Source organism: Coenobita brevimanus, chromosome 92 (genome assembly GCF_032717465.1).
Source record: "Coenobita brevimanus isolate Jiangsu-jjx chromosome 92, ASM3271746v2, whole genome shotgun sequence".
Taxonomy (NCBI): Eukaryota; Metazoa; Arthropoda; class Malacostraca; order Decapoda; family Coenobitidae; genus Coenobita; species Coenobita brevimanus.
The window spans coordinates 10,947,964-10,971,219 of NC_137045.1; the positions used below are offsets into that span (position 1 = coordinate 10,947,964).

The 23,256-nt window shown below is 44.5% G+C and overlaps 1 protein-coding gene across 1 annotated transcript in view; it reads right to left on the bottom strand.

Moving 5' to 3' along the window:
• Positions 1–1,320: 1,320 nt before the first annotated feature.
• The window catches only part of Drgx (Dorsal root ganglia homeobox), a 113,671-nt gene continuing 91,735 nt past the window's right edge, over positions 1,321–23,256 (bottom strand). The window contains exons 8-12 of the mRNA XM_080281994.1: positions 20,091–20,204; positions 18,691–19,064; positions 15,460–15,636; positions 2,612–2,706; positions 1,321–1,694 (exon numbers count right to left, since the gene is read on the bottom strand). Of these exons, the coding sequence (XP_080138120.1) occupies positions 1,321–1,694; positions 2,612–2,706; positions 15,460–15,636; positions 18,691–19,064; positions 20,091–20,204 (1,134 nt within the window). The remainder of the gene's footprint in view (positions 1,695–2,611; positions 2,707–15,459; positions 15,637–18,690; positions 19,065–20,090; positions 20,205–23,256) is intronic.

Here is a 23,256-nt window from a genome sequence, read left to right on the forward strand (position 1 = left end):
AGTAGGGGAGGGGGTAAAAGGGGAAGAAGGAAGGGGGAGAAGAGGAAAAGAGAATAAGGGGAAGAAGAAACAAAGGGGGGGGGAGAAGGAAGGGGGAGAAGAGGAAAAGAGAATAAGGGGAAGAAGAAACAAAGGGAGGGAGAAGGAAGGGGAGAAGAGGAAAAGAGAATAAGGAGAAGAAAAAACAAAGAAGGGAAAGGATTGGGAGACGGGAGGAAAAGAAAGGGAAGATAGAGGAAAGAAGGTGAATGAGGGAAAAGGGAGAAGGGAGAACGGGAAAAAGTGGATGGAGAGGGGAAAAGATTAAGAAATGAAATAGTTGAACGAGAGAGACGAAAAAGTGGGAGAAAAGATGATGAACTGAAAGAAGACTATGAGAGAAAATGGAAGAGGACCGAGCGTGAAGTACAAGTGAATCTGGAGAAATGGAGGAGGGGATGAGAGGGGGGAGAAGTGGAGAGGGGGAGAAAAGGTGATTAAAAGAGGGGAAGGGCTAAAAGGGTCTAGGAGCAGCTGTCTTACCAGTGTTCAGGGTGACGTACGGAGATTCAAGTAGCTTAGAGGAGATTGGAGAGGGAGGAGAGATATGCGAGGAAGGAGAGAAGGTAGAAGGAGAGGGATGGAGAAAAAGAGGAGGAGAGGGACAGAAAGATGGACGTAGCTTAAACCGGACAGGGAGGAGAGACATGCGAGGAAGGAAAGGAGGAAGAAGAGGGAGAGGAATGGGAAAAGACAGGAGGAGTGACATAGAAAGATGGAAGTAGCTTAGACTGGAGAGGGAGTAGAGGCATGTGAGGAAGAAGGAGAGGGTTGGGGAGAATGAGGAGGAGAAGGAGAGAAAAATGGGGAATAAGAGGCCAACTCATTTAGTAGAGTAAATTGAAAATCGAGAAGTGCAAGTAAGGAAGGCACGAAAGAGAGGAGAGGAAGAGGAATAAGGAGGAGAAGAAGAAGAAGAGAGGGGCAAGGAGATGAAAAAATAATGACAGGTTCCGGAGCACACCGCAGTAAATGCAGTGAAAAATAACATATGCAGTAGACTCAAGAACTTTACAAAATCTGTAGAAATGCCCTAGAAAGGGAGACAGAAATGGCGAGGAACATTTCCTTTAGGCAGAGGACGAAAGAAAAAACAAAATCACTGTGAAGAACATCACCACATACACACGCAAAGGAATTACCGTATGTCCCCGAGTTGTTCCTCCTATCACTGTATATATTTTTCATTTAGGGAGAAGAGGACGAAGAACAAAAAATGAAATAACGTGATCATCACACACAGACGCACGCAAAGATCATGTCCCCGAAGTCATCTCCCTTCTACTGCGAGCCTTCCCTGTCCCCTGCCGAGACGGGGGACTCATTCTTCAGGAGGTTCTCGATGTTGAGGGCCGAGGACTGGTGGAGACTCTGCTGAAGGTTGTGCAGGGAGGCGGCGTGGAGGCTCTGAAGGACGGCCGCCGAGTGCTCTTGTGCCTTACGTCGCAGTTCGGCCACACTGGAGCTCCTGGGGTCGCTGCTGCTGAGGGAGGCGGCGAGGGAGGGGGGCGTCTGTGTGGCCAGAGAGGCGAGGGAGGGACTCTGCGTGGCCAGGGAGGACAGGGGGTTGGCCAGGGAGGTGGCTGCCAGGGAGGATAGCGGATTGAAAGAGGGAGGCTTGAGTGGTGGACAGCAGGAGCACAGACCAGAGAAACCTGCCGTGGGAGAAGATAAAAAGACGTAGACATAGGTTAGGTGTACGATTTTTCGCATAAACAGCTATTGATGTGAATTTTTAGATAGTTTTAGTTATCCAGTACAGTTTGGGGCACCTAATTTTACCCCAGTTGTAGGTGTGCAGTTTTAGATCTAGTAAAAGGTAATGTTAGCCACTAATCTAGATATGCTAATTTAGATATGTAGTCCTAACACATTTTTAAATACACAGTAATAAGGAGTTTTAGATACAGTCTTGGACTAAAATTTACCCGTATAATTTAAGACAGTTTCAGATATACAGATTTACTCTCACAGTTCTAGACAGTTTTAGAGTACTGGACAAACAAATATAGCGACAATTTTTAATAGCTACACAGTTTTAGACACATTATTGTTCACCTTGCTTAGTGAAAAGTAATAATTTTATCTCTTAGTTGAGAAACAACTTGAAATTATACTCTCTTTACTTTAACTCGGACTAAAATATCCACCTTTCCATTTTTAATGCTAATCGTAACAAGAGACTATTATTATAACATAGAACTATACTTGTTTCACCTCAACCTGGCCCAGATTTTCGTCCTTTTGAAGCTTATGTTACATACACCAGTGGCAGAAAAAAGACTGCCACAGCTCTACATCCCCTCCCGCAACACCCTCTCGTGATTAGCGTCATATTCACGTGTTAATTTATTGTTACAGACCGAATTTCAGGATGGAGAGGGAAAAATTTCAGGCCAAGTTAGTGCAAAAACGGTATAGTCACAATGTGCTTTGGAAGGGATAGAGCCACCGTGTTGTCATATTCTGTCATGGAGCTGCGGGAAATTGCCTGCAAAAGGACGAAAATACTCCGCCAGGTTGGGGGGAAAGAACTATAGCCGACGGCACTGAAGACGTCCTCCTTACTTACCCTTGAGGTGCGGGAAGAGATGCGATGCGAGGGGTGAGGGGAGGTGAGGGGGGAAGAAGAGGCTTGGGGAACGCTCAATCAAGGGCCGGAACCGACTGTGAACAGGGGAGCAGCGAAACACGTTAGCAAGTGCTTGAATGAGAACAGGGGAATGCGTTAGTAATAGGTAGGCAGACGTATTAGCAGATGATTAGAATTAGAATGATGTTAGAATAATATTATTAAGAACTCCACATTCTGTGGAGTTCGTATTGATAGTGTAGATATTCCTTTTTTTTTCTTTTTTTTTTTTTTTTTGGAGTGGGGCGGGGGGAGGGGGGGGAAGAACTAGAAGGTTGGCATTCCAAGACAGTTCGAGATAGAGACTTGAAATTTTCAGGAGTGATGTATCTTGGTTGCAGTTTTTTTTTTTTTGTACAGTTTTTTGTCGTAGCTTTAGCGCTGCACCAGCGCCGTCTGTTTTTTCTTTTTTTTTTTTCTTTTTTTTTTTTTCAATTGTTGCTCTCCTGCGCAGCAAAACTACTGAATCGATTGCTTTGCAAATGTTCCAGAATGTAGTCGTCAACATACAGTGTACAAGTGCACCTGGGTATTGATACTGAGAGTCAACAAATACTTCTCGAGATATTGAGGAAAATCAAAATATAGTACTCGCCTCATGCCTAAAAGTGCTAAATCGGAAAGTATTTGGCCGATTTTGACAAAACTCGGTGGAAATTTAGTAGGCCATGAGTGAACATGATTTGCATAGTATAAACAACGTGACCTTGATTTTGACAGGTCAAAATCCGTAAAAAATTTTGAATCATAGCAAAAGCCCCTTATTGTTAGGTCTACAATGATAAAAGTATTTTGAATATTGCTTCAGCAATTCCAGAGTTCTAGCTGTTGTTATTATTATTATTATTATTAATATTATTATTATTATTATTATTATTATTATTATTATTATTATATCATCATCATCATCACTAGTGTTCTTGTTATTCTTCAGTAGGATTTAGGATTAGGATGAACATAATGATGATAATGATGATGATGATGATGATGTTGATGATATGGAGGAGGAGGAGGAGGAGGAAACGAAACATAGGTGGCGGTAGAGGGGAAGGAAACAAGAGGAAGATCAAGAGGAGGAGGGGAGAAGAAGAGGAAGAGGAAGAGAAAGGCTGGAAGTGCAATCTTATTACGTGTGTGGGAGCAAGAGTCTTAAGCCAGCCTTCCCCTCATCCACTTGTCTCCCAAAACTAAGCTCCCTTCCCCCTCCCCTCTCCTCATCTCCCTTTGTTTATCCTCCCCTCCCAGCCCCACCACTCCCCTTTCCCTACCTTTCTGTTGTCACCACAGCTACTCTGCTATTACACTACCACGACTGCTACCACAATTTATCCCCATTTCTTCCCACAATAAGCTCCCCTTCCCTCCCTGTCTGTTATCACCACAGATACAACTGCTATACTACAACAACTACTGGTACCACCACTACAGTCGTTCACATGTCTCCCCAAACTAAGCTTCCCTCCCCTTCCCCTTCTGTCTCCTCTCCCCATGTCTCCCCTTCCATTCCCCTCCCTCCCTGTAATCACAACTACTGCTACTTTACACTACGACAACAGGTACTACCACAATAATCATCTTTTCTTCCCACGCGAAGCTCCCTTCCCAATCCCCTCCCCCTTCCCTTCCCCATGCCTCCCCTCCCCCTCCCTCCCGTTATCGCTTCCCCTCCCTCCTTATTATCAGCACATCTACTATTAAACTACCTCAATTTATCCCCTTGCCTCTCCAAACTAAGCTCCTCTGTCCCGTCCCCTTTCTTTCTCCTCCCTCTCTTATCATCACAGCCACTACTGCTACACTGTCACAATTATATTACTACTCTTACACCATCACAACTACCACACAACTTCTACCGTTACACTGTCACAACTACTACGACCACAATAGCCATTTCTCCTCAAGCTAATCTCTCCCTTCCATACATCTTATTTCGATTTTTATTCCATGGGTACTCTGCTTGGTCAGGCAAGATACAGATTATTGTTTTTGTTATATTTCATTAACAGTGCCCGAGAAGAGAGAGAGAGAGAGAGAGAGAGAGAGAGAGAGAGAGAGAGAGAGAGAGAGAGAGAGAGAGAGAGAGAGAATTCTGGCCAAGGTAATAAAAAAGGAAATAAATATACAGTAGTCTGATTTCCACACAATAAAAGGAGGGTTTTAGAACATTAACCCCTTCACAACGAGGCTGCAATTTTTATCTTACGCGACCTACCTCCAGACGATTTTACTCAGCTTACGGGAGACTTTTCGATCTGGAGGGGTTTGATATAGCCCTAATTAACCCCTTGGGCTGTATTCTCGTCGGTTGAGAAAGCTCCTTAACATTTTTTCTAAAGCGATTTGTTTTGCTTATTACACTTTATTGTCCTATTCCATGCTATAGAAATCCTTCTAATATAACCGTACTCTCCATAAATACCGCACAAAAGGATATTAACAAGCCATATCCAAAAATAAATCGGTAAGGAAAAGATGTTAGGAGCTTCCCCAACCGACGAGAATAAAGGCGAACATGGTACAGGTGAGGTTAATGGCTTTAATTTTCCTACAAGGTGTTGAACCCTTGTCAGAACCCTAAAGAGACCTTGTTAAGCTAATGACATGAGATAAGGTCAGTAGCTAGGTTGTAATATGGCTTAATTAATTCGAAGCCTCATTAAAAGTAAAGGATATATAGATTGAGATTTTACTGCTAAGATTTGTAGTTTCTCTCGCTCTGTGTGTGTGTGTGTGTGTGTGTGTGTGTGTGTGTGTGTGTGTGTGTGTGTGTGTGTGTGTGTGTGTGTGTGTGTGTGGAATCTGGGTATAGATCCATTCCCTGAGGCCCAGCAGTCTTTTTTTTTTTTTTTTTTTTTTTTTCTCACACGCACACCTTCTCATGTCACCACTTGCTCCAGAGCACCTAATATTATCCTCCAGTCCCAGTCTACCAAGTCTTATGGCCGTATTCTCGTGGGGCTCGGAGGTTCCGTAGCACCCTCTTCTTTAGCGATTTAGTTCACGTTTTATCTCTTCTGTTCTCCCGTGTGTTATTCAAGGATGTTTCTTATCGACGCGGTTTTTATTAATGACGTAAAGAGGGGATTATGAAGCAGCTGAATCAAATCGTCTGGTTAAATCGTCTGAGGTTAGCGAGAAAAAGCACGGGAGTATACAGTATCTTCAACAATGATAAGGTGTGGGAGACAATTTTCAACCCATATTTTGCGAAGGAAATCCCACAGAAAATCGTCAGGTGTTAGTTAGAATGAAATACCTGTTTGGGATGGTTAATTAGCGGTGGCACTGGCAAATCCAACACGGCACCATAGCGGCGTGTGCGGAGGAGCTAGCAGGAGAGGGAGGAGCGGGGCAAGGCAAGATGGGGCGGGGGCCGAGTGGAATGGGGCAAGGCGAGGTAAGATGAGGCAAAGCTTAGAAGACGGGGAGAGACGGAGTGAGGTAAGAAAAAAGAGGGTAAGAACAGGATGGAGCGGTGCGGGGTAATGCTGTCTAAAATAAGTTATGGATAAGGCAAGACGGATAGACAGGGCAAGAAGGGGCAAGAATAGACTGGGTAAGCCAAAGAAGAGCGATTCAAGGCAAAGCAAAGAGGAACAGGGCAAAGCAAGGAAGAGCGGAGCAAGGCAAGGCAAGAGGAGCGGGACAAGGCAGGTCGGGTGGGATCTGTGTGCCTTGGGGCGTGTAAGGTGAGGGGAGCGGCGTGTAATGTGTTAAAAAGGGGCACCAAAGGGGTAATTACTGCCGGGCTCTCAGACGCCGCCTCTTAATGGAGCTTAAGCCGCCGCACCCCGCCATCACGGCACACGCACCCACTTCACCCGCCCCTGCCACAGCCGCCACAGCTTCAGTACCACAGCCGCCACTGCCACCACAGCCGCAACAGCTACCATAATAGCTACAACTACTACAACCGACGCAACTACCATAGCCACCACACCGCCGTAGCTGCCACAGTCACCATAACTACTACAACTACCACACCACCACAACTGTTACAGCCATCCTGCCACAGTTCCCACAGCCGCCTCAACAGACACAGCCACAACTCCGACAACTGCCAGAGCTACCACAATCGTCACCGCCACTCCACTTACCTTCACAGCCGCCACTGCCACAACAACCACTGCCGCCACCACGGCCACCTTCTCAACATCACCTGTCTCCTCAGCCGCCACATGTACCACAAGCGCAACCCCGCCACAACCACCACCGCCAGTACCACAACCATCCGTTACAACCTTCATCCTTCACAAACAACCCATTACAGTATCATCATTATAGCGATCATCCCAGAGTTCATCCAGGGTGATCTTGACTATGACTCCTCCAGGCTACTGTATCACATCTCATAGCCTCCCCCTCCTACCGCCAGTCCACGCTACCTTCCTTCATGTACTCCCCCTCTTTATCCATCCTTCTGTTTATTTTTTGCGCATTGCTCTTTCACCCTCCATCTTCGTTAACTTATTTCACCATCACCACTACCATCACCATAGTCACTATCACTATAACCACTACTGTCACCACAATCTCTTCACCACTGCCATCACCACAGCCACTATCACCACAACCACTATCACCACAGCCATTAGTCACCACAACCTCTTCACCATTACTGTCACCACAGTCACTGTCACCACAGCCACTAGTCACACCAACCTCTATACCACTACCACGGTACCACTGCTATCACCAAAGCCTATCACTAGCCATGTCACTCTCACCGCTACGTCTGTTGCCAATACTCTGTCACATTCAACAGTACCACCACCATTACCTCCATCTACCCACCACCACCACCACACCATCACCTCACCACACATAACCACATCTACCAGTACCACGACCATCCTCAGCCATTACAACCACCACTCCACCAACTACCTTTCAACCACAAGGACCATCACCACCACAGTCATTCCATTCTTCAACCACCACAACTACTACTACCATAACCACCACAGTTACCACTATTTCTCCCCTGAGCCTGTACCCTTCTACTGTCACAGTCACCACCATCACCACCACCACTACCACCATCACCACCATTCTTCGTGTTGTTTTCATTCTTCAGCCACCACAGTTACCTTCATTCCACCCAGCACCACTCCTCACCCACCACACTCACCACAACCACCAGTCACCATAACAATCACACTCACCACAAGCACCACGCTCACCATATCCACCATCATTCCACCCATCATCCCCCACTCGTCAACCATGAAAACCATCGCAGTCACCACCCCCATTCTTCTATTCAACAACCACTGTCACCACCACCACCATCCCCTATTTTATCCTCTCCCATTACCATTACCCATCTTGTAACCAACCCATTAACCTCACCCCATCCCAGCCATTACCCCATTACATCTCTCTCCCCTCCCTTCTCTCTCCACCCCTCCCCCGCCATCTCAGGATCACGTCAGATTAATTCGCAGAAAAAAAAAAAAGGCGGAATCTCTCAGTCCTTGTGTGTGTGTTTTTATAATCCCCGGCGCCGGATCCACACTGGAGCCGGATTTACACCTACTTAAGACAGGCTCGGCAACCCACTCGGAATCGGCGCCCTCTTCTGTCAACATCGGAGGCTTATCTCTGTCTTCTTAGCGCCGAAATGGTTCTGTGTGTACTCTTTTTGCTCTAACTTGACCTAGAACCGACGTCTCTCCGTTTTGAATGTTCAGCTGTAACGGTAGATTATCACTAGAATATGTTAGTCACGAAGAAGTATTATGGAAAGGATGTAGAGACGTAGCATTGTCTCTTCCTGCCACTGAGCTACGCATACTATAATGCTAGTCACGAAGAAGTACTGTGGAAAGAATTAGGAGCCGTATCATTGTCGTTCCCTGACACTGAACCACGTAAAAAAAACTGCAGAAAGTCGAAAAATCTGGGCCAAGTGAAGGTGACAAAACTGCAGCGTTACTTTTATGTCATGTTACTGTGTTTGCGGTTACTTTATTGGTTATTTATTTATTTTTTCCGTTTGTAGACTTTCAGCAACTTGGTCGGAATCGGCACCCTTTCTTGTCAACATGGGAGGCTTATGTATGTCTTCTTCCCTCTGAAGTGTTCCTTTGTAGCTGAACTTCATGTATTTTTGCTGTATTCACACTTTATTTATTTATTTGCTGTTTTTAAGACTTTCTTCATACGGCTTAGGAATATCACACATTTCATGGTGCCGAGTGGTCTTGTGTACCTGAACTCTTATATGCCTTTATAATTACAATATTTGCAGTACCTCTCCCATCATCATCATCATCGTTATTATCATCCTCACGATCATAATCATCGTCATCATCGTCATCAGTTACGATTTTTGATCTGTTTCGCTTTAGTGGTTTACAAGTTTTCTTAGACGAGAGAGAAATGTACAGATCCTTACCAGGGGACGTAGACCTGCAGATACTGTAAAATGTCTTAGTATATTATCTCAGTAAATTGCCACAGGAATGCTTAAACGTCGATTCTCTCGTAGGCCAGGTAGTCGGAGCAACTGGCAACTCCTTTCAATACCCACCATCAATGTTCGTGACGTGAAGAAGCATGCGATAGAAAACTCACCTCATACGAAATACCAGGAGCAGAGTTTTGATTTTGCACAGTACATATCACCTGGTATTTTGTATTTTTTTCAGGCTTATATTATACATGTGACAAAACGTAGCACCCTCTACCTACAAACTCAAACCTTTTTTCTAAGTTTCAGATGCAAGATTTATTCAGTATTCTCAGTCTTTTACATACACAAATTGTCAACTATTGAACTGTCTTCATGTTCCTCCTCCTGCCTACAGGCTCCGTTTTTTCTTATCCAGTGTATCAGTGCATCTCGAAATGTATGGATCTTGATTTTATCCTTTTTTTTTTTTTTCCGACACCAACTCTGCCACCTGTTCATTTTTTTGCATTGAAAATAAGGTACAGAAAATACATCAGAGCACTACAGGCACAACAGATATCTCGACACCAACGAGGCGCAGTGAGAATGCTTGAGAGTCTTACCCGAACAAAGAGTAGGTGTTATGTGTTGGTGAAGGAATGGGGTTATTATCATGTATAAGGGATGAGGTGGAAGCTTTCATTAGAGGCTTAAATCCCCTTACTTCATCAGGCTCACCCTCGCGTATTAAGACTTGACCCAGTGCTCTCTATCATGCCTCGAATATTTCTTGCTGCAAAAAGGAATTTAAAGGAGTACAAAGGAGTGCAAGGGAGGGCAAGGAAGTACAAGGGAGGGCAAGGGAGTACAAGGGAATGCAAGGGAGGGCGGTGGCTGAATAGGTAGAGAGGTGCCCTGCAATCCTAATGGACCCAGGTTCGAATTCCCGCTGGGGCAGGGAATAGTTTAAGGATTTGAATTTCATTAAGCGGACTTTACTGATCTATCAGAAGACCCGCCGACATGTAAAAGTACCCCCGCTAATACAAATACATCAGTCCTGCATGAGACAGCCTTAGCATGTACTCAATATGGACGGGGGGGTGTTAGCGCCGAAGTGGTGACATGTGGAGGTGCATGGTATGTAGGAGAATTAATGGGCCTTGGGAGCAGGCTGTGATGCGTGTGGCTACAGTCGGACGCATAAAAAAAAAGGAATACGAAGGAGTGCAAAGGAGTACAGGGGATTGAAAGTAAGCACACGGGACTGCAAAAATGGACCAAAGAGGGTAAATGAGTGTAAAAGTGTTCAAAGGGAGAGTACAAAGAAAGTCAGAAGAACATCAGAGAATGAAAGGGAGTTCAGACTGTGCAAAAAAAATAGGCTGAGAGAAACTGGTCCTTATAAAGCTGTTAGTAAAAACCCATTTCGGTTGTTCACATGGTTCACGTTCTAGGTTCATAACAGTAACACAAACAAAAGCAACCACAGTATTAATAGAAAAAAATAATAAAACCGACCGATGCAGAACATATATAGGTCCTAATTAGGCTGTTAGTATAAATGAAGACCAGGGAAAACCAAGTAGCAGCAAGCTCAGCAGTTTCTAGGGAGCTGTTCTTAGGATAGAGGACAGTGGAAGACATACATCAACCTATTTAATGATTCCTTTCAGACTGTACTAGAAAAAAAGAGACCAAGGAAAAGAAGCAGCAACAGATGGAATGATTCTTAGGAGAAAAGAATGACGAGGGAGGACAGCAGGAACTGACTCCGATTCTTACGTAGCTGTTATTACAAACGTGGGCCGTGAAAAACAAACACGCACCTATATAATGATTCCCTCGATGTTAATGTTTGCAAGAATGTCAGATAAAGACAGATAACAGCATCAGACATATATTCTTCCGAGTATGTTGTTGCGGAGGAGGATAAAGGAGAAGAAATTGCAACAGGCATAGATTATCCTGAAGTTATTAACAGTGTGAAACAAAAGCAATAGACACTGATTTTACGGATTTCTTATTTCATGGGGGGGGGAGACGAAAAGAAAATAAACAGCAACAGATAACCGATTTTCACGAAACGGTCACAATAAAATAAAAAGAGTAGCAAATAACAGGCAGTGATGAGAGAAAAATTAATGCTGATGAAGAATTTATATATTTATACGGGGATATCTTTAATTATCTGTACTTTCTGAATCTTTGAGGGTGACTTGGCGTAAGGTGAGTGACGTCACTGAGTAAGGGTGACTGAATAATACTTAAGCCCTTCACCATGAGAGAGAGAGAGAGAGAGAGAGAGAGAGAGAGAGAGAGAGAGAGAGAGAGAGAGAGAGAGAGAGAGAGAGATTGATTTAAGACAGGAACCTAGAGACAAGGGAATGTAAGAGAGAGCGTGCGACAGCCAACAAGACACCCCGAGAGAGAGAGAGAGAGAGAGAGAGAGAGAGAGAGAGAGAGAGAGAGAGAGAGAGAGAGACTATAAGACGGCGGTAAAGAGCATAACTGAGAAGGGGTCGCGGAGTCGTGTTAATGACCTCAGTACCTAAGAGTTTAATTGACTTCATTACGCGAGCGCGATGACTGACTCGGGGGGATTAGAGGAAGGGGAAGGATGGGGTTTGTTTGCTTATTTACTTATTTACTCTCTTACTCAGGCACGTACTCGCTCACTCCACCCTCTTACTCTTTAGCTCACTTATTTCACTCACCCGTATTACACCCCACGTTTCACTCTCACATACTTCGTTATTCACTCACTCGCACTGCTCCACCCTCTCACTCACTCACTCACCACTATTCATTTAGTCCACCCACTCACTCCCTCTCCGGCTCCTTTCCTCTCTCCCTCATCGTCTCCTTCGCTTTCTCCCTCATCCTTTCCCTCCCTTGCTTCCTGACTCCCTCCCTCTCTCATCCCCTTCCTTCCTGCCTCCCTCACTCTTTACCTGCACCCTCCGAGGCCTGGCTAAAGGCTAGGACCAAATTAGCAGTGAAATGGGAGGTAATTGCAGTGGCGGTGGAATGACTGATAGAACCCTGACTCCTGCAGATTGGCCCGTATTCTCGTCGGTTTAGGAAGCACCATAACACCTCTTCCAAAGCGATTTATTTTGCTTATTATACCTTGCCGTTCTCTTCTGTGTGTTTTAAATAATTTTAACATCTCCATACATTGCATAAATAACGTACAAAATGATATTAGCCAGCCGTATCTAAAAGTAAATTGGTAAAGAAAAGGTGTTAGGGAGCTTTCTTAAGCGCCAAGAAAGCGAGCCCACTGAAGGCCCATGCCTGTAGCGTTTTTTTTTTTTTTTTTCCCTCATCAGTTTATGTCTTAATTTAGCACGATAGCCTATTCATTAGGATCAGGTGTAGAGGAAAAGTAATTTTATTGTGCCACAAACAGCATCCTTATTTTCCTGTACAATATTGCGGTTCCCTCAGAACGAGGTTGTATTCCTGAGATCATGTGTTTTATATATTTGTTTTTCTTGGTACCTCAGAGCAGTTTGATTCAGCTTAGTAGACCTCCTCTGGCAGGATTAAGGTGGTGTAAGTTATCCTCAGCTGAGCAACGTGGTCCGGACTTATGTTGAAGTAAAGACCTCATTTAACCCATTCTCTTTAAGAAGATTTATTGACTGACTAACCCAGTGCTAGAAATGATTAACTTACTCGTGGTAGCATTTCTTTTTCGTGGTTCATTTTTTTTCTATAGTCACGGATAAAGTTACGTCTTGGTAGCGTTTTGTGCATTTTTGTCTATAAAGTTGAACTGATATAAGAAAGCATGGGAAACTATACGAGTGTACTATTTTTCCCAACATTCACAGATCAAGATATGTTAGGTAGGATGAGTTAGATCAGTTCGTAGTAGAGGAAGTAATGAGATGTGAGACTAAATGAGACAGGTCGAATGTTGGGGCAGAGGTGAGGATGAGGGTTAAATTGAGGTTGAGAGGCAGGGCAGATGAGGAGAGGTGAGGGAGGGTGAGGTGAGGTTAAGAGGGAAGTCAGATGAGGAGAGATGAGGGTGGGTGAGGTGAGGTTGGGAGGCAAGTCAGATGAGGAGAGGTGAGGGTGGGTGAGGCGAGGCTGAGATGAAAGTCATATGAGCCGAGTTGAAGTTGAGGGTTAAATAAAATGAAGTAGAGAGGCAAGTAAAATGAGAGTAAGGCGAAGTGAGAGTTGATTAAATTAGCTTATAAGATGGAGTGACAGAGTAGGTGAGTGAGAAATGAGTTGAGAAATGATATGCTTGAGAGATGAACTGGGTGGGTCTAAAGATATGACAGTAACGATCGCGTGCTTCGTCTAAATCGGAAAGTGAATGGCAAGTACCCAATTTTTGACTAATTTATGAAGCGCTTGACAATAATAGAACTTGTGTGACATTCTCAATCATTGCTGTCTGCACTCTGTAATGTGGGATGCAGGCTGAACAGATATAAAAATCACAGGCGTTCCATAAATGTCCACTGAAATATTAGGTGCGTTCCTTTCCCTATCTAAGTCCTAAGCACAAGGTTGTTAGTTTCGCCTTTTAAGTTACTGAAAGTGCCTCATAGGGACAGTGGAACCGAGTGCAGTTACCCCCATTTCTCACGTTATTTTCTCGTATTTTCTAACACATTTTCCTGAGCGATTTATTTTGTTTATTACAGGTTTCTTCCCTTTTCTGTTACATAAATCCTTGTGATATTGCCATACTGTTCATAAATAACGTACAAAAGGATATTCATCAGCCATACCCAAAAATAAATCGCTAAGGAAGAGGTGGTAGGGAGCCTCCTGTACCGACAAGACTGTGAGCCCTTGTGTAAGTAACCCGTTGAGAGGACAGAAGTTCACTCATGATGAAAATAAATAAATTAAGAAATAAATAAATAAAATAGCCTCCCTGTAAATCGCATACTCACAAGACATGATGATTAATGAAGAAAATTTTTAAGTCTTAGGCCCATATTCTTGTCGGTTAAGGAAGGTCCCTAACACCTTTTCCTAAGCGACTTACTACGCCTATTACGCCTTACTGTCCCTCTCTGTGTTACATAAATCATTGTAATATCGCCATACTTTGCATAAATAATGTACAAAAGGATATTAACCAGCCATATCCATGAATAAATCACTAAGGAAGAGACAGGAGTACCGACCATAGAGACGGAAAGCTACCTGTAAGTTGAGTGAAATCGCCTTGGACTAGCTAGAGGAAGAGATCTAAGACTTTCCTTTTAAATGGTTAAGTGAGATTAAGAGGCACGTCATGGGATAAGAAAAGAGTGAGGGATATTCAGTGGGAGGAAATGTGATTGTGAAATGAGGTTAATGAAGCGAGATTAGTTTGTGAGATGAATCAGATGAGAAGAAATGAGTCAGGAATGAGGTAACTGAAGAGAGGTTAGACTGAGAAACGAATGAGATGAAGAGAAATGCGTGTAAGAAATTAGTCAGAAACGAAATAATTGATAATGGAGTAGTTTGTAACACGAATCAGATGTGAAGAAATGAGTCTGAGAGATGAGTTAAATATGAAGTAGCAGAAATGAGATCACGTTTGAGATATGAGTCAGATGAAGAATAAAATATCTGAAAAGAGACTGCGTTCAGGGATGAGTGAGATGAGAATAGTGAGTTTGGGAGGTGTGTCAGAAATGAAGTAACTGAGCAGAGATTAGGTTGTGAGATGAATCAGATGAAAAGAAATGAGCTTGGGAGATGAGGCAGGTGATGAAAAGGAAACTGTGAAATTAGATAGCACGGTGAGAAACAGTCTCCAGTAACCCCTTGTGTGTGTGTGTGTGTGTGTGTGAGAGAGAGAGAGAGAGTGAGGTTAGGTCATGTGATGTTGTGAGGTGAGGTCAGGTGATGTTATGAGGTTAGGTCATGTGATGTTATGTGAGGTAAGTTATGAGGTGAGCTCAGGTGATATGAGAAGTCATTATGTTATGATGTGAGGTCAGGCTTTGTGAGGTGAATTCAGGTGATGTATTGTGAAGTCATGATGGAATGAGATGAGATCAGGTGATGTGAGGTGAAGTCAGGTAATGTTATAAGGTGAGGTCATGTGATGTTATGGGGTGAGATCAGGGATGAAGAGAGGCTGGGTGATGTTAGAGTGGAGTCAGATGAGGTAAACTGAGGTCAGACAAGGAGATGAAGTCAGCTTTACGATGTGAGGTCATTGAGAGAGAGAGAGAGAGAGAGAGAGAGAGAGAGAGAGAGAGAGAGAGAGAGTCATGTTACAAGGTGGTCAGGTGACGTTACAAGGTGAGGTCAAGCCGTCACGTTACGAGGTGAGATGAGGTCAAGTGACGTTACGATGTGAGGTCAGGGAGGGAGGGAGAGATGGAGGGAGGGAGGAGACAACGGGAAGACCCACCTGTCCATTAGCGAGGGGAAGAGGTGGGGCGTGAAGGTAGCCCCGCCCACACCTCCGCCCACCCCGCCCCCAAGGCTGACGGGCGGCCTCAGCAGCGGCGGGGACAGGTGTGACGTAGAGGTGACGTCACTGAGGGAGGCTGGGCCGGGAGACGAAGACACACCCTCCGATCGGCGCCTGCGTGAGAAAGTGAGAAAGTGAGAGTTGGCTCACAAACGCTCCTACCATTCCAGCCTCAACTTCCCGACATGGCGCATCAGTGCACTGGGTTCCATATATAAAAATTCTCATAACATCTTTACTGTGTGAGAAAGTGAGATAGAGAGTGGGAGTTAAAATTAGCTCACACTTCGCTTTTACCTTCCCCTCCGCAACTTCCAGATATGACACACTGGGACACTCATTTCCGCGTGTAGATATGACAAACTCCACCCCTTCACTCTTATAGCTCATTTCTAATCTTAAATCTTGCTACTACCTGTCGATTCACTTCTTACAGCTGCATCTCTTGTAGAAACCATTTCGTCCACTTTCTTAAGGTGTCATTTTTTTCTTCCTTCAGATCATCTTATTCCATTAAAGGCAGAGTTAGTGAAAAGATTGGAAGCGATTATTATTATTATTATTACTATTATTATTATTATTATTATTATTGAAAGTTCGGTGTTTGTAAGTGTGGTCCATTTAATTAGGAGAGACTTGATATTTCTCCCCTTTCTGTTTTATTGATTTATTTGGCTTGTTCTCTGTACCCTGTGTGTGTGTGTGTGTGTGTGTGTGTGTGTGTGTGTGTGTGTGTGTGTGTGTGTGTGTGTGTGTGTGTGTGTGTGTGTGTGTGTGTGTGTGTGTGAGAGAGAGAGAGAGAGAGAGAGAGAGTCTGGTGTGAGAGAGGGGATAATATGGTTAGGATGATAATGATAAGGAGAGGGTGAAAGAGAGAGAGTCCGGTGAGAGAGTGGGGAATAATTTTTAGGGTTAGAACGATTATGATGATAATTAGAGGGTGGGACAGAGAGAAAGCTAATGCGATGGTGATGATGATGATGATGATGATAATAGGAAGTAATTCTCTCTCTCTCTCTCTCTCTCTCTCTCTCTCTCTCTCTCTCTCTATCCGTTCTTCAAGATTTGCTTTTAATGAAGAGAACTCCTCCGAACTCTCTGCTTGCATTTCTTCTCCATTACGGCGGACATGCAGCACCTGACTAGACACACACTCTCACCCCTTTTTCTGTCTAGCCGGTAGCCTCGGTCTTTCATGTACACAACTGGTCAACTTTGGGTCTTCCTCATTGTTTTTCCCACTGACTGTGACCTCCATTTTTAAAACAGCATGGCTAATTGAAGGGATTTTGATCTGGCCCTTATTTGGTCAGCTACATTTAAGAGTGACAGATTTGCAGATTAATATGCCATTTTTGAGTAACTAAATTTTAATTTTTGAGTAACTAATTTTTAGTTTTTGAGTAACTAATTTTTAGGTAATGATATTCGTTGTCTGTGAAATTCAGCACTGAAGGGGTTGTTACTCAGTAGGGACAAGTTATGTTCGGAAATTGTGTTGTCAAGGCCACTCCTCATAGGATGCAGTGTCAGGCAGTGTAGTGATAAGTGGTTCCTAAACATTTTAAGTAAAGTTACAGTGCAAAAATATTTTAAACAAGTTTGTGCTGAGGATTACACCGCCTTACCACAAGACAGGAAGATAATCATAAAAAGGTATAAAATTTGTAATTACCTAGTGTGCTCTTTGCGAGGATGAAAAATAAGCTCACGTGACTTTAACTTGATTTTATCTCGAGTTTCGACAGAAAAGCCCATTCGAGCGAGCGCAGAAAGTCAAGATAAAGTCTAAGGTAATGCCAGTAAATTTTGGCCTGTCAGGATACCTCTGAGCAGCGGTTGTCACACAGGGGGTCATGGCAACTCGGGGGCCATAGTGAAGTAATCTTTAGTTGCCGAGAGAACTGTATAATAGTTTTCCCGAGGCAAGATTTGTGAGATTTTTTTTTCTATGTCAATCATCTCATGCAGAGCATACCTGGAGGCAATACAAGTTAAACTCCTAGAATTTCAAAGTAATTCATTTACCATAAAACAATCAGAGAAAACCCCGGCTGACTTTGTGGGTGAGAATGGGACGCTACAGCGTACTGGCTGTCGTTGTGTCTGTTGATATTTTGTACCTACTCGTATCTTTACAAAGCAGAGTTTTCCATCCTGTTAAGCACCAAACCGAAAGAAAGTAATCAGTTCCACGTTGAAGATAATCTTCTTTGGGCATTTGGTGTTTCTCAGTCAATGGTAACCCAGCTGGTAGCAAAAACGCAGTTTCAACGGTAACAATGAACTTTCACTTCAATTTCTGAGTGTCAGACATGCATACTACATATACTTGTATTTGTTCTTAACTGCCAGAATTATTAAAGATTTATATCGAGCATTCTCATAGCGAAGCGGTTTTGCTCTTGAAATGAAGATACCGATTGGGGCCACGGATGTGTTAGTATTTGTCCGGGAACAAAACTGAAAAGTTTGGGAACCATTGCTTTAGAGGCCTCTTGATGTTGAGTCGACTTACAGTTAGTATTCGATCTTGACATTCTGTATTTCGCATCGTCCATGTGCCCAATTGAATGTTTAAATTCTTTTGACGTGTGACTTTCAAGCAGCAGAGCAATACAACAATGCATACTGATTTCACTGTTTCGTGGAGAATATCCTCAAACGCATAACCGTCAAATGGAGATCAAGATGAAATTCATCCTTAAATTCTCGTAAAAACACAGCTCGTATGTGCCTTATTAATTGGTGCTTAAAATTTGACTGGCATCGTTAGAGGAGCGAACATCTCTCAAAATTCTAAACTCCCTGCGTTAGTAGGCTGTAGCTATAATATTTTTCTCTGATGGTCTTAAGTCAGTAAAACTACTTCCATACTTTTTAGAATTGCTTAGAATTTAGCAGAAATATTTGGGAGCTCTGATTCTGCTGAAATTATTTATGTAGTAGTAGTTGTAGCCCCGGCTTCATTTGATTGTGAACCCAGTGGACTGTAGGCTGAATTTGCCTCTCACCTTCAGTTCACCATTCTCCTTTTAGGGAATAGGGAGGGAGCTGAGGGACGTTTGTATAGCTGGACAGCTCCACCACCCATTTATATCGGTGCCTCCACTTGAAGGCCTCCCTCTCCAGCACCAAAACACAAAGTAAGAAATGGACACAACTTACTCATCCAGCTTGGGCGTGGCTGCTTTGGCGGGCGGCGAGGGGGGTGTGGGCGGCCCCTCACGCTTTCCCCCTTCCTCCTCCCGCCCATCCTCGAAGGGGGCGTGGGCGTGGGCGAAACTCAGCGGGGAGAGAGAGCGTTCCGTGTCGAGCGTGGGCGTAGTGGTGGTTGTGGGTGGAGGGGGAGATGTGGCTGGTGGTGGTGGCGGGGAAGAGGAATGTGTGGGGTAGTCGGTGGGTGTGGGCGTGGATGTGGGCGTGTGTGGGGGGCGCGGGGGGGACGAGGGGTGGTGGGGCGAGTGGGGTGAGCGAGGGGAGGCCACTACATCGAGGGTGGTGCTGCTGCTTTTGGCCTCAGCGTCGTCTCTTTCTTCTCCCTGAGGACGAGATGATAGATAGGTAGGTAGGTAGGTAGGTAGGTAGATAGGTGGTAAGAAAAGAGAGAGAGAGAGAGAGAGAGAGAGAGAGAGAGAGAGAGAGAGAGAGAGAGAGAGAGAGAATGTGGATATACTAATGAAAACGAAAGGAGACACAAGATAATTTGATAAACAGTGGGATTATAAAAATGATCCAAGTTAGTGAGAGAGAGAAATAGAGAAACGACACAGAGGAAATGTAATAAAACGGCGAGAGCAAAAAGTCACAGAAAGGGAAAAAAATAAAGAAAAATAAAATAAGTGTAATAATATGAGGAAAAGAAGAAAGATGAAAAATTTAAGTGACAAAAATATAGTCCCTCTCTCACACACACACACACACACACACACACACACACACACACACACACACACACACACACACGAAATGAAGGTGAAAAGGAGAAAACAGACGACGAATAATAGGAAGAGAAATTATACCAAAGGCGCTGAGTTAAAAAAAAAAAATAGCCATAATAATGAAACGGGAAACAGACGTAAGGAAGAAGAGAACAAATGAAATAGTGATATGGGAGAGAGAGAGAGAGAGAGAGAGAGAGAGAGAGAGAGAGAGAGAGAGAGAGAGAGAGAGAGAGAGAATGATATTAAGTGACATGGGGAGAGTCACTCATAACGAAAAAAAAGAAAGAAAAAAGAGAGAAATAAAGCAGAAAATATACTAAATAAAGCCATAAGGGTAAATTGAGACACAGATGGCGAGGAACACAGCCATTAGGAGTAAAGAGACGCTCGAGGAGGGGGCCAAGTGGCAGGCGTGAGAGGCACAGAATCGGGTTCGGGAGATGAAGAGCCGTAGACTTATTTTTCTTTGGCCCATTCTTGCAGGGTGATGAACTCGATGAAGGATTGATTGATTGATTGGTTGATTGATTGGTTGGTTGTGTGTGTGTGAGAGAGAGAGAGAGAGAGAGAGAGAGAGAGAGAGAGGAGCTGAAGTAGAGTACTAAAAAGTGGAGTAATACGTACCTGAGGGAGAGTGGAAGTGGAGTGTGAGTCGGCCTCCCCCACCTCCCTCTTCCTCTGGTCCTCCTTCAGCCTCTCGCTCTTCCTCCACTTGGCCCTCCTATTCTGGAACCACACCTGCAGGAGGGGGAGGAGGAGGGGGGTTAGAGACAGTGGAGGGAGGGCAGCTTGACTGAGTGGAGGTGTGCCAAGCTTAAACATACTCGCCTTCACTTATTTCTCTCTCTCTCTCTCTCTCTCTCTCTCACACACACACACACACACACACACACACACACACACACACACACACACACACACACACACACACACACACACACACACACACACACACACACATTTCCACTACCACTCACATTAACACCCTCCCTCACTCTCATTCATACTCACTTATTCATTCACTCATTCCTCATTCTCACCCACTCACTCATTCACTAGGCGTCTCAGCTTTTTTTCCCTCCCAAACCATCACATGAATTTAACAGTAGCACTCCAAAACTGAATTATTAGGCAAGAAAGATAGATGAATTTTCTATGTTTACGTTCACTGTATCTTTTGTGTATAAGGAGAAGCTAAAGGGGGCATGAATTTTTGAAGGCGTGTATGATTAGAGGTTTGTGTGTGTGTGTGTGTGTGTGTGTGTGTGTGTGTGTGGTTTGGTAATGTGGGTTGTGATGTTGGTTTGTGCTGTGGGAGTGGGTTGTAGTGTATGATGTGTGCAAGGTGTGATTAGTGTGAGGTGTGGCAGTGTGGAAACTTTGCAGTGTGCGGTTTGAGATGTGGTAAGATTGAAGTGAGTTAGGTGTGGCAGTGTGAGGCAGGGCAGTGTGAAGGGTTACATTGTGAGATATGTGAAATATGACTGCGAGGTGTGGCAGTGTGAGGCGTTATAGTGGTTTCTGCTGCTCAGAGTTTGTTTTCTTTTTTACGTCCTTATTAAGAGAAGGAACATCCATAATGAAATGAAACCCTTAAGACTACATCCTAAAGTAGCTGGGGTTTGAACTCACGACCATTTGATGTACAGTCCACTCTTGTTCACCGGTCAACCACGTCCCCCTCATCCACTCTATATCCTCTTTTCCACACATGAAAACAAGGATGATAGGTCTGTGGGAACGGACTGAGTAGCCTATACTCTGAGTCAAATGCACAAAATATACTCTCACTTATCCTGTCCTCTCTTTCTTTCACATTATTTTCGTTGATCACATTCCCACAGATGTTCTTTTCCCTTGTACTCATTTACTCATAGTCATCCTCACACACGTGCTCATTCACTCATGCTTTTCCTTTACTCACTCATGGTCACTTCTTCCCCCACTCAGATGTACTTCTTCAATTCCAGTACTCCTCATTTACCTCATACAATCACATTCACTCGCACACTCCCTTCCTGTGTCCTTTACTCATTCAGTTCCTCCCCCGCTCTCTCACTGAACTTCACACTCACTATGTCAGCCTCTCTCATACTCCCTCACTCCCTCTCTCCCTCACTTTCTTCCTCACCCACTCCCTCATTCACATCCTCCCTCACTCATTCGCTTTCTCCCATCCTCGCTTCGTCATTCCTCTCTCACTTTCTCCCTCACTCACTCACCCATTCCCTCATTCATTCATTTTCTCCCACTGTCACTTCCTCATTCCTCTCTCACTTTCTTCCTCACTCACTCGCTGTCTCTACCAAACTCAGTCTACCAGTTACCAGCAGTCTCTCACACACAAAAACATTTCCCTAATTTAATTTTTCTCCCCTAATTTTCTTTTCCATCTCTTTCTCTCTTTCTCTCTCTCTCTTTCTGTCTCTCTCACTAGTGGAGGAAAATTGGCCCCCCGACTTTTCCCTCTCTTTAATTAGAGTGAGACTCGATATGTCAATTAGAGCGAGTGGAAATAAGGAAAGCAATTATTGTAATGCATCTTAATCCCGTTTTACCGTTCCTGACGTCGGGCGAGAGAGAGAGAGAGAGAGAGAGAGAGAGAGAGAGAGAGAGAGAGAGAGAGAGAGAGAGAGAGAGATCTATTTACATGGGAGACTGACTGTGGTATCTATTTTATGAGTCAAATGAGGGAGAGAGGGAAAGAAGGGAGAGTGGATGAGAGGAGGAGCAGAGAGGAAAGAGGGAGAGTAGTGAGGAAGGAGGGAGGGAAAGGGTGAGAGAGGGGAGCAGGGAGAGTGAATGAGAATAAGGAAGGGAGGGAGTGAGGGAAGGAGGGAGAGAGAAAATGAGAATGAAGGACAGAGGGAGCGAAGGAGGGAGGGAGAGAGAGAAAATGAGAATGATAGTGAGAAGGGGTGAGGGAGGGAGGCAGAGAAAGAGAATTAGAATGAGGAAGGGAAAGGGTGAGGGAGGGAGGCTGGGAGAAAAAATGAGAATGAGGGAGGGAGATAGAATGTGACAAGGTAAGGCAGGGGGTAAGGTAGGAAGGAGGGGGAGAAAAGCAGGAAGAGAACGAGCGAGACAGGGAGGGAGGCAGAGAAAGGGAGGGAGAGGCAGGCTGGGTAGAGGTGAGGCAGAGAGAAAGACAGACAAAGAAAGTGGCAGGGAGGGTAGAAGATTTTGATGAGAGAAAGACACGGAGAGAGATGAGGCAGAGGGTGAGGCAGGGAAGGGGTGAGGCAGGAAAGGGGTGAGGCAGGAAAGGGGTGAGGCAGGGAAGGGGTGAGGCAGGAAAGAGGTGAAGCAGGAAAGGGGTGAGGCAGTGAAGGGGTAAGGCAGGGAGGGCTGAAGTGAGGCAGAGAGGGTACGAATGAGGCAGGCAGAAAACCAGAGAGGGTAGGGGTGAGCAGGGAGGGAGGGTGAGGCAGTGAGAAAGGGTGAAGCGGGGAGGTAGGCAAGGAGAGACAGAGGCAAGATGGAGGCAGGGAGAGAAACAAAAATAGAGACAGAGACTGGATGAGAGAAAGAGAAAGAGAGAGAGAGAGAGAGAGAGAGAGAGAGAGAGAGAGAGAGAGAACAAATTAATTGAATGTTGGTATTTGGATCGTTCATCACTTGACGTCACTTGAGAGAGAGAGAGAGAGAGAGGGAGAGAAGGGGGGGTTAATAGGTACATTGGTAGATAGTTTAATGGATAGATAGACTGATAGATACACACGATTACAGTGATAAATAAATAGACTCTCTCTCTCTCTCTCTCTCTCTCTCTCTCTCTCTCTCTCTCTCT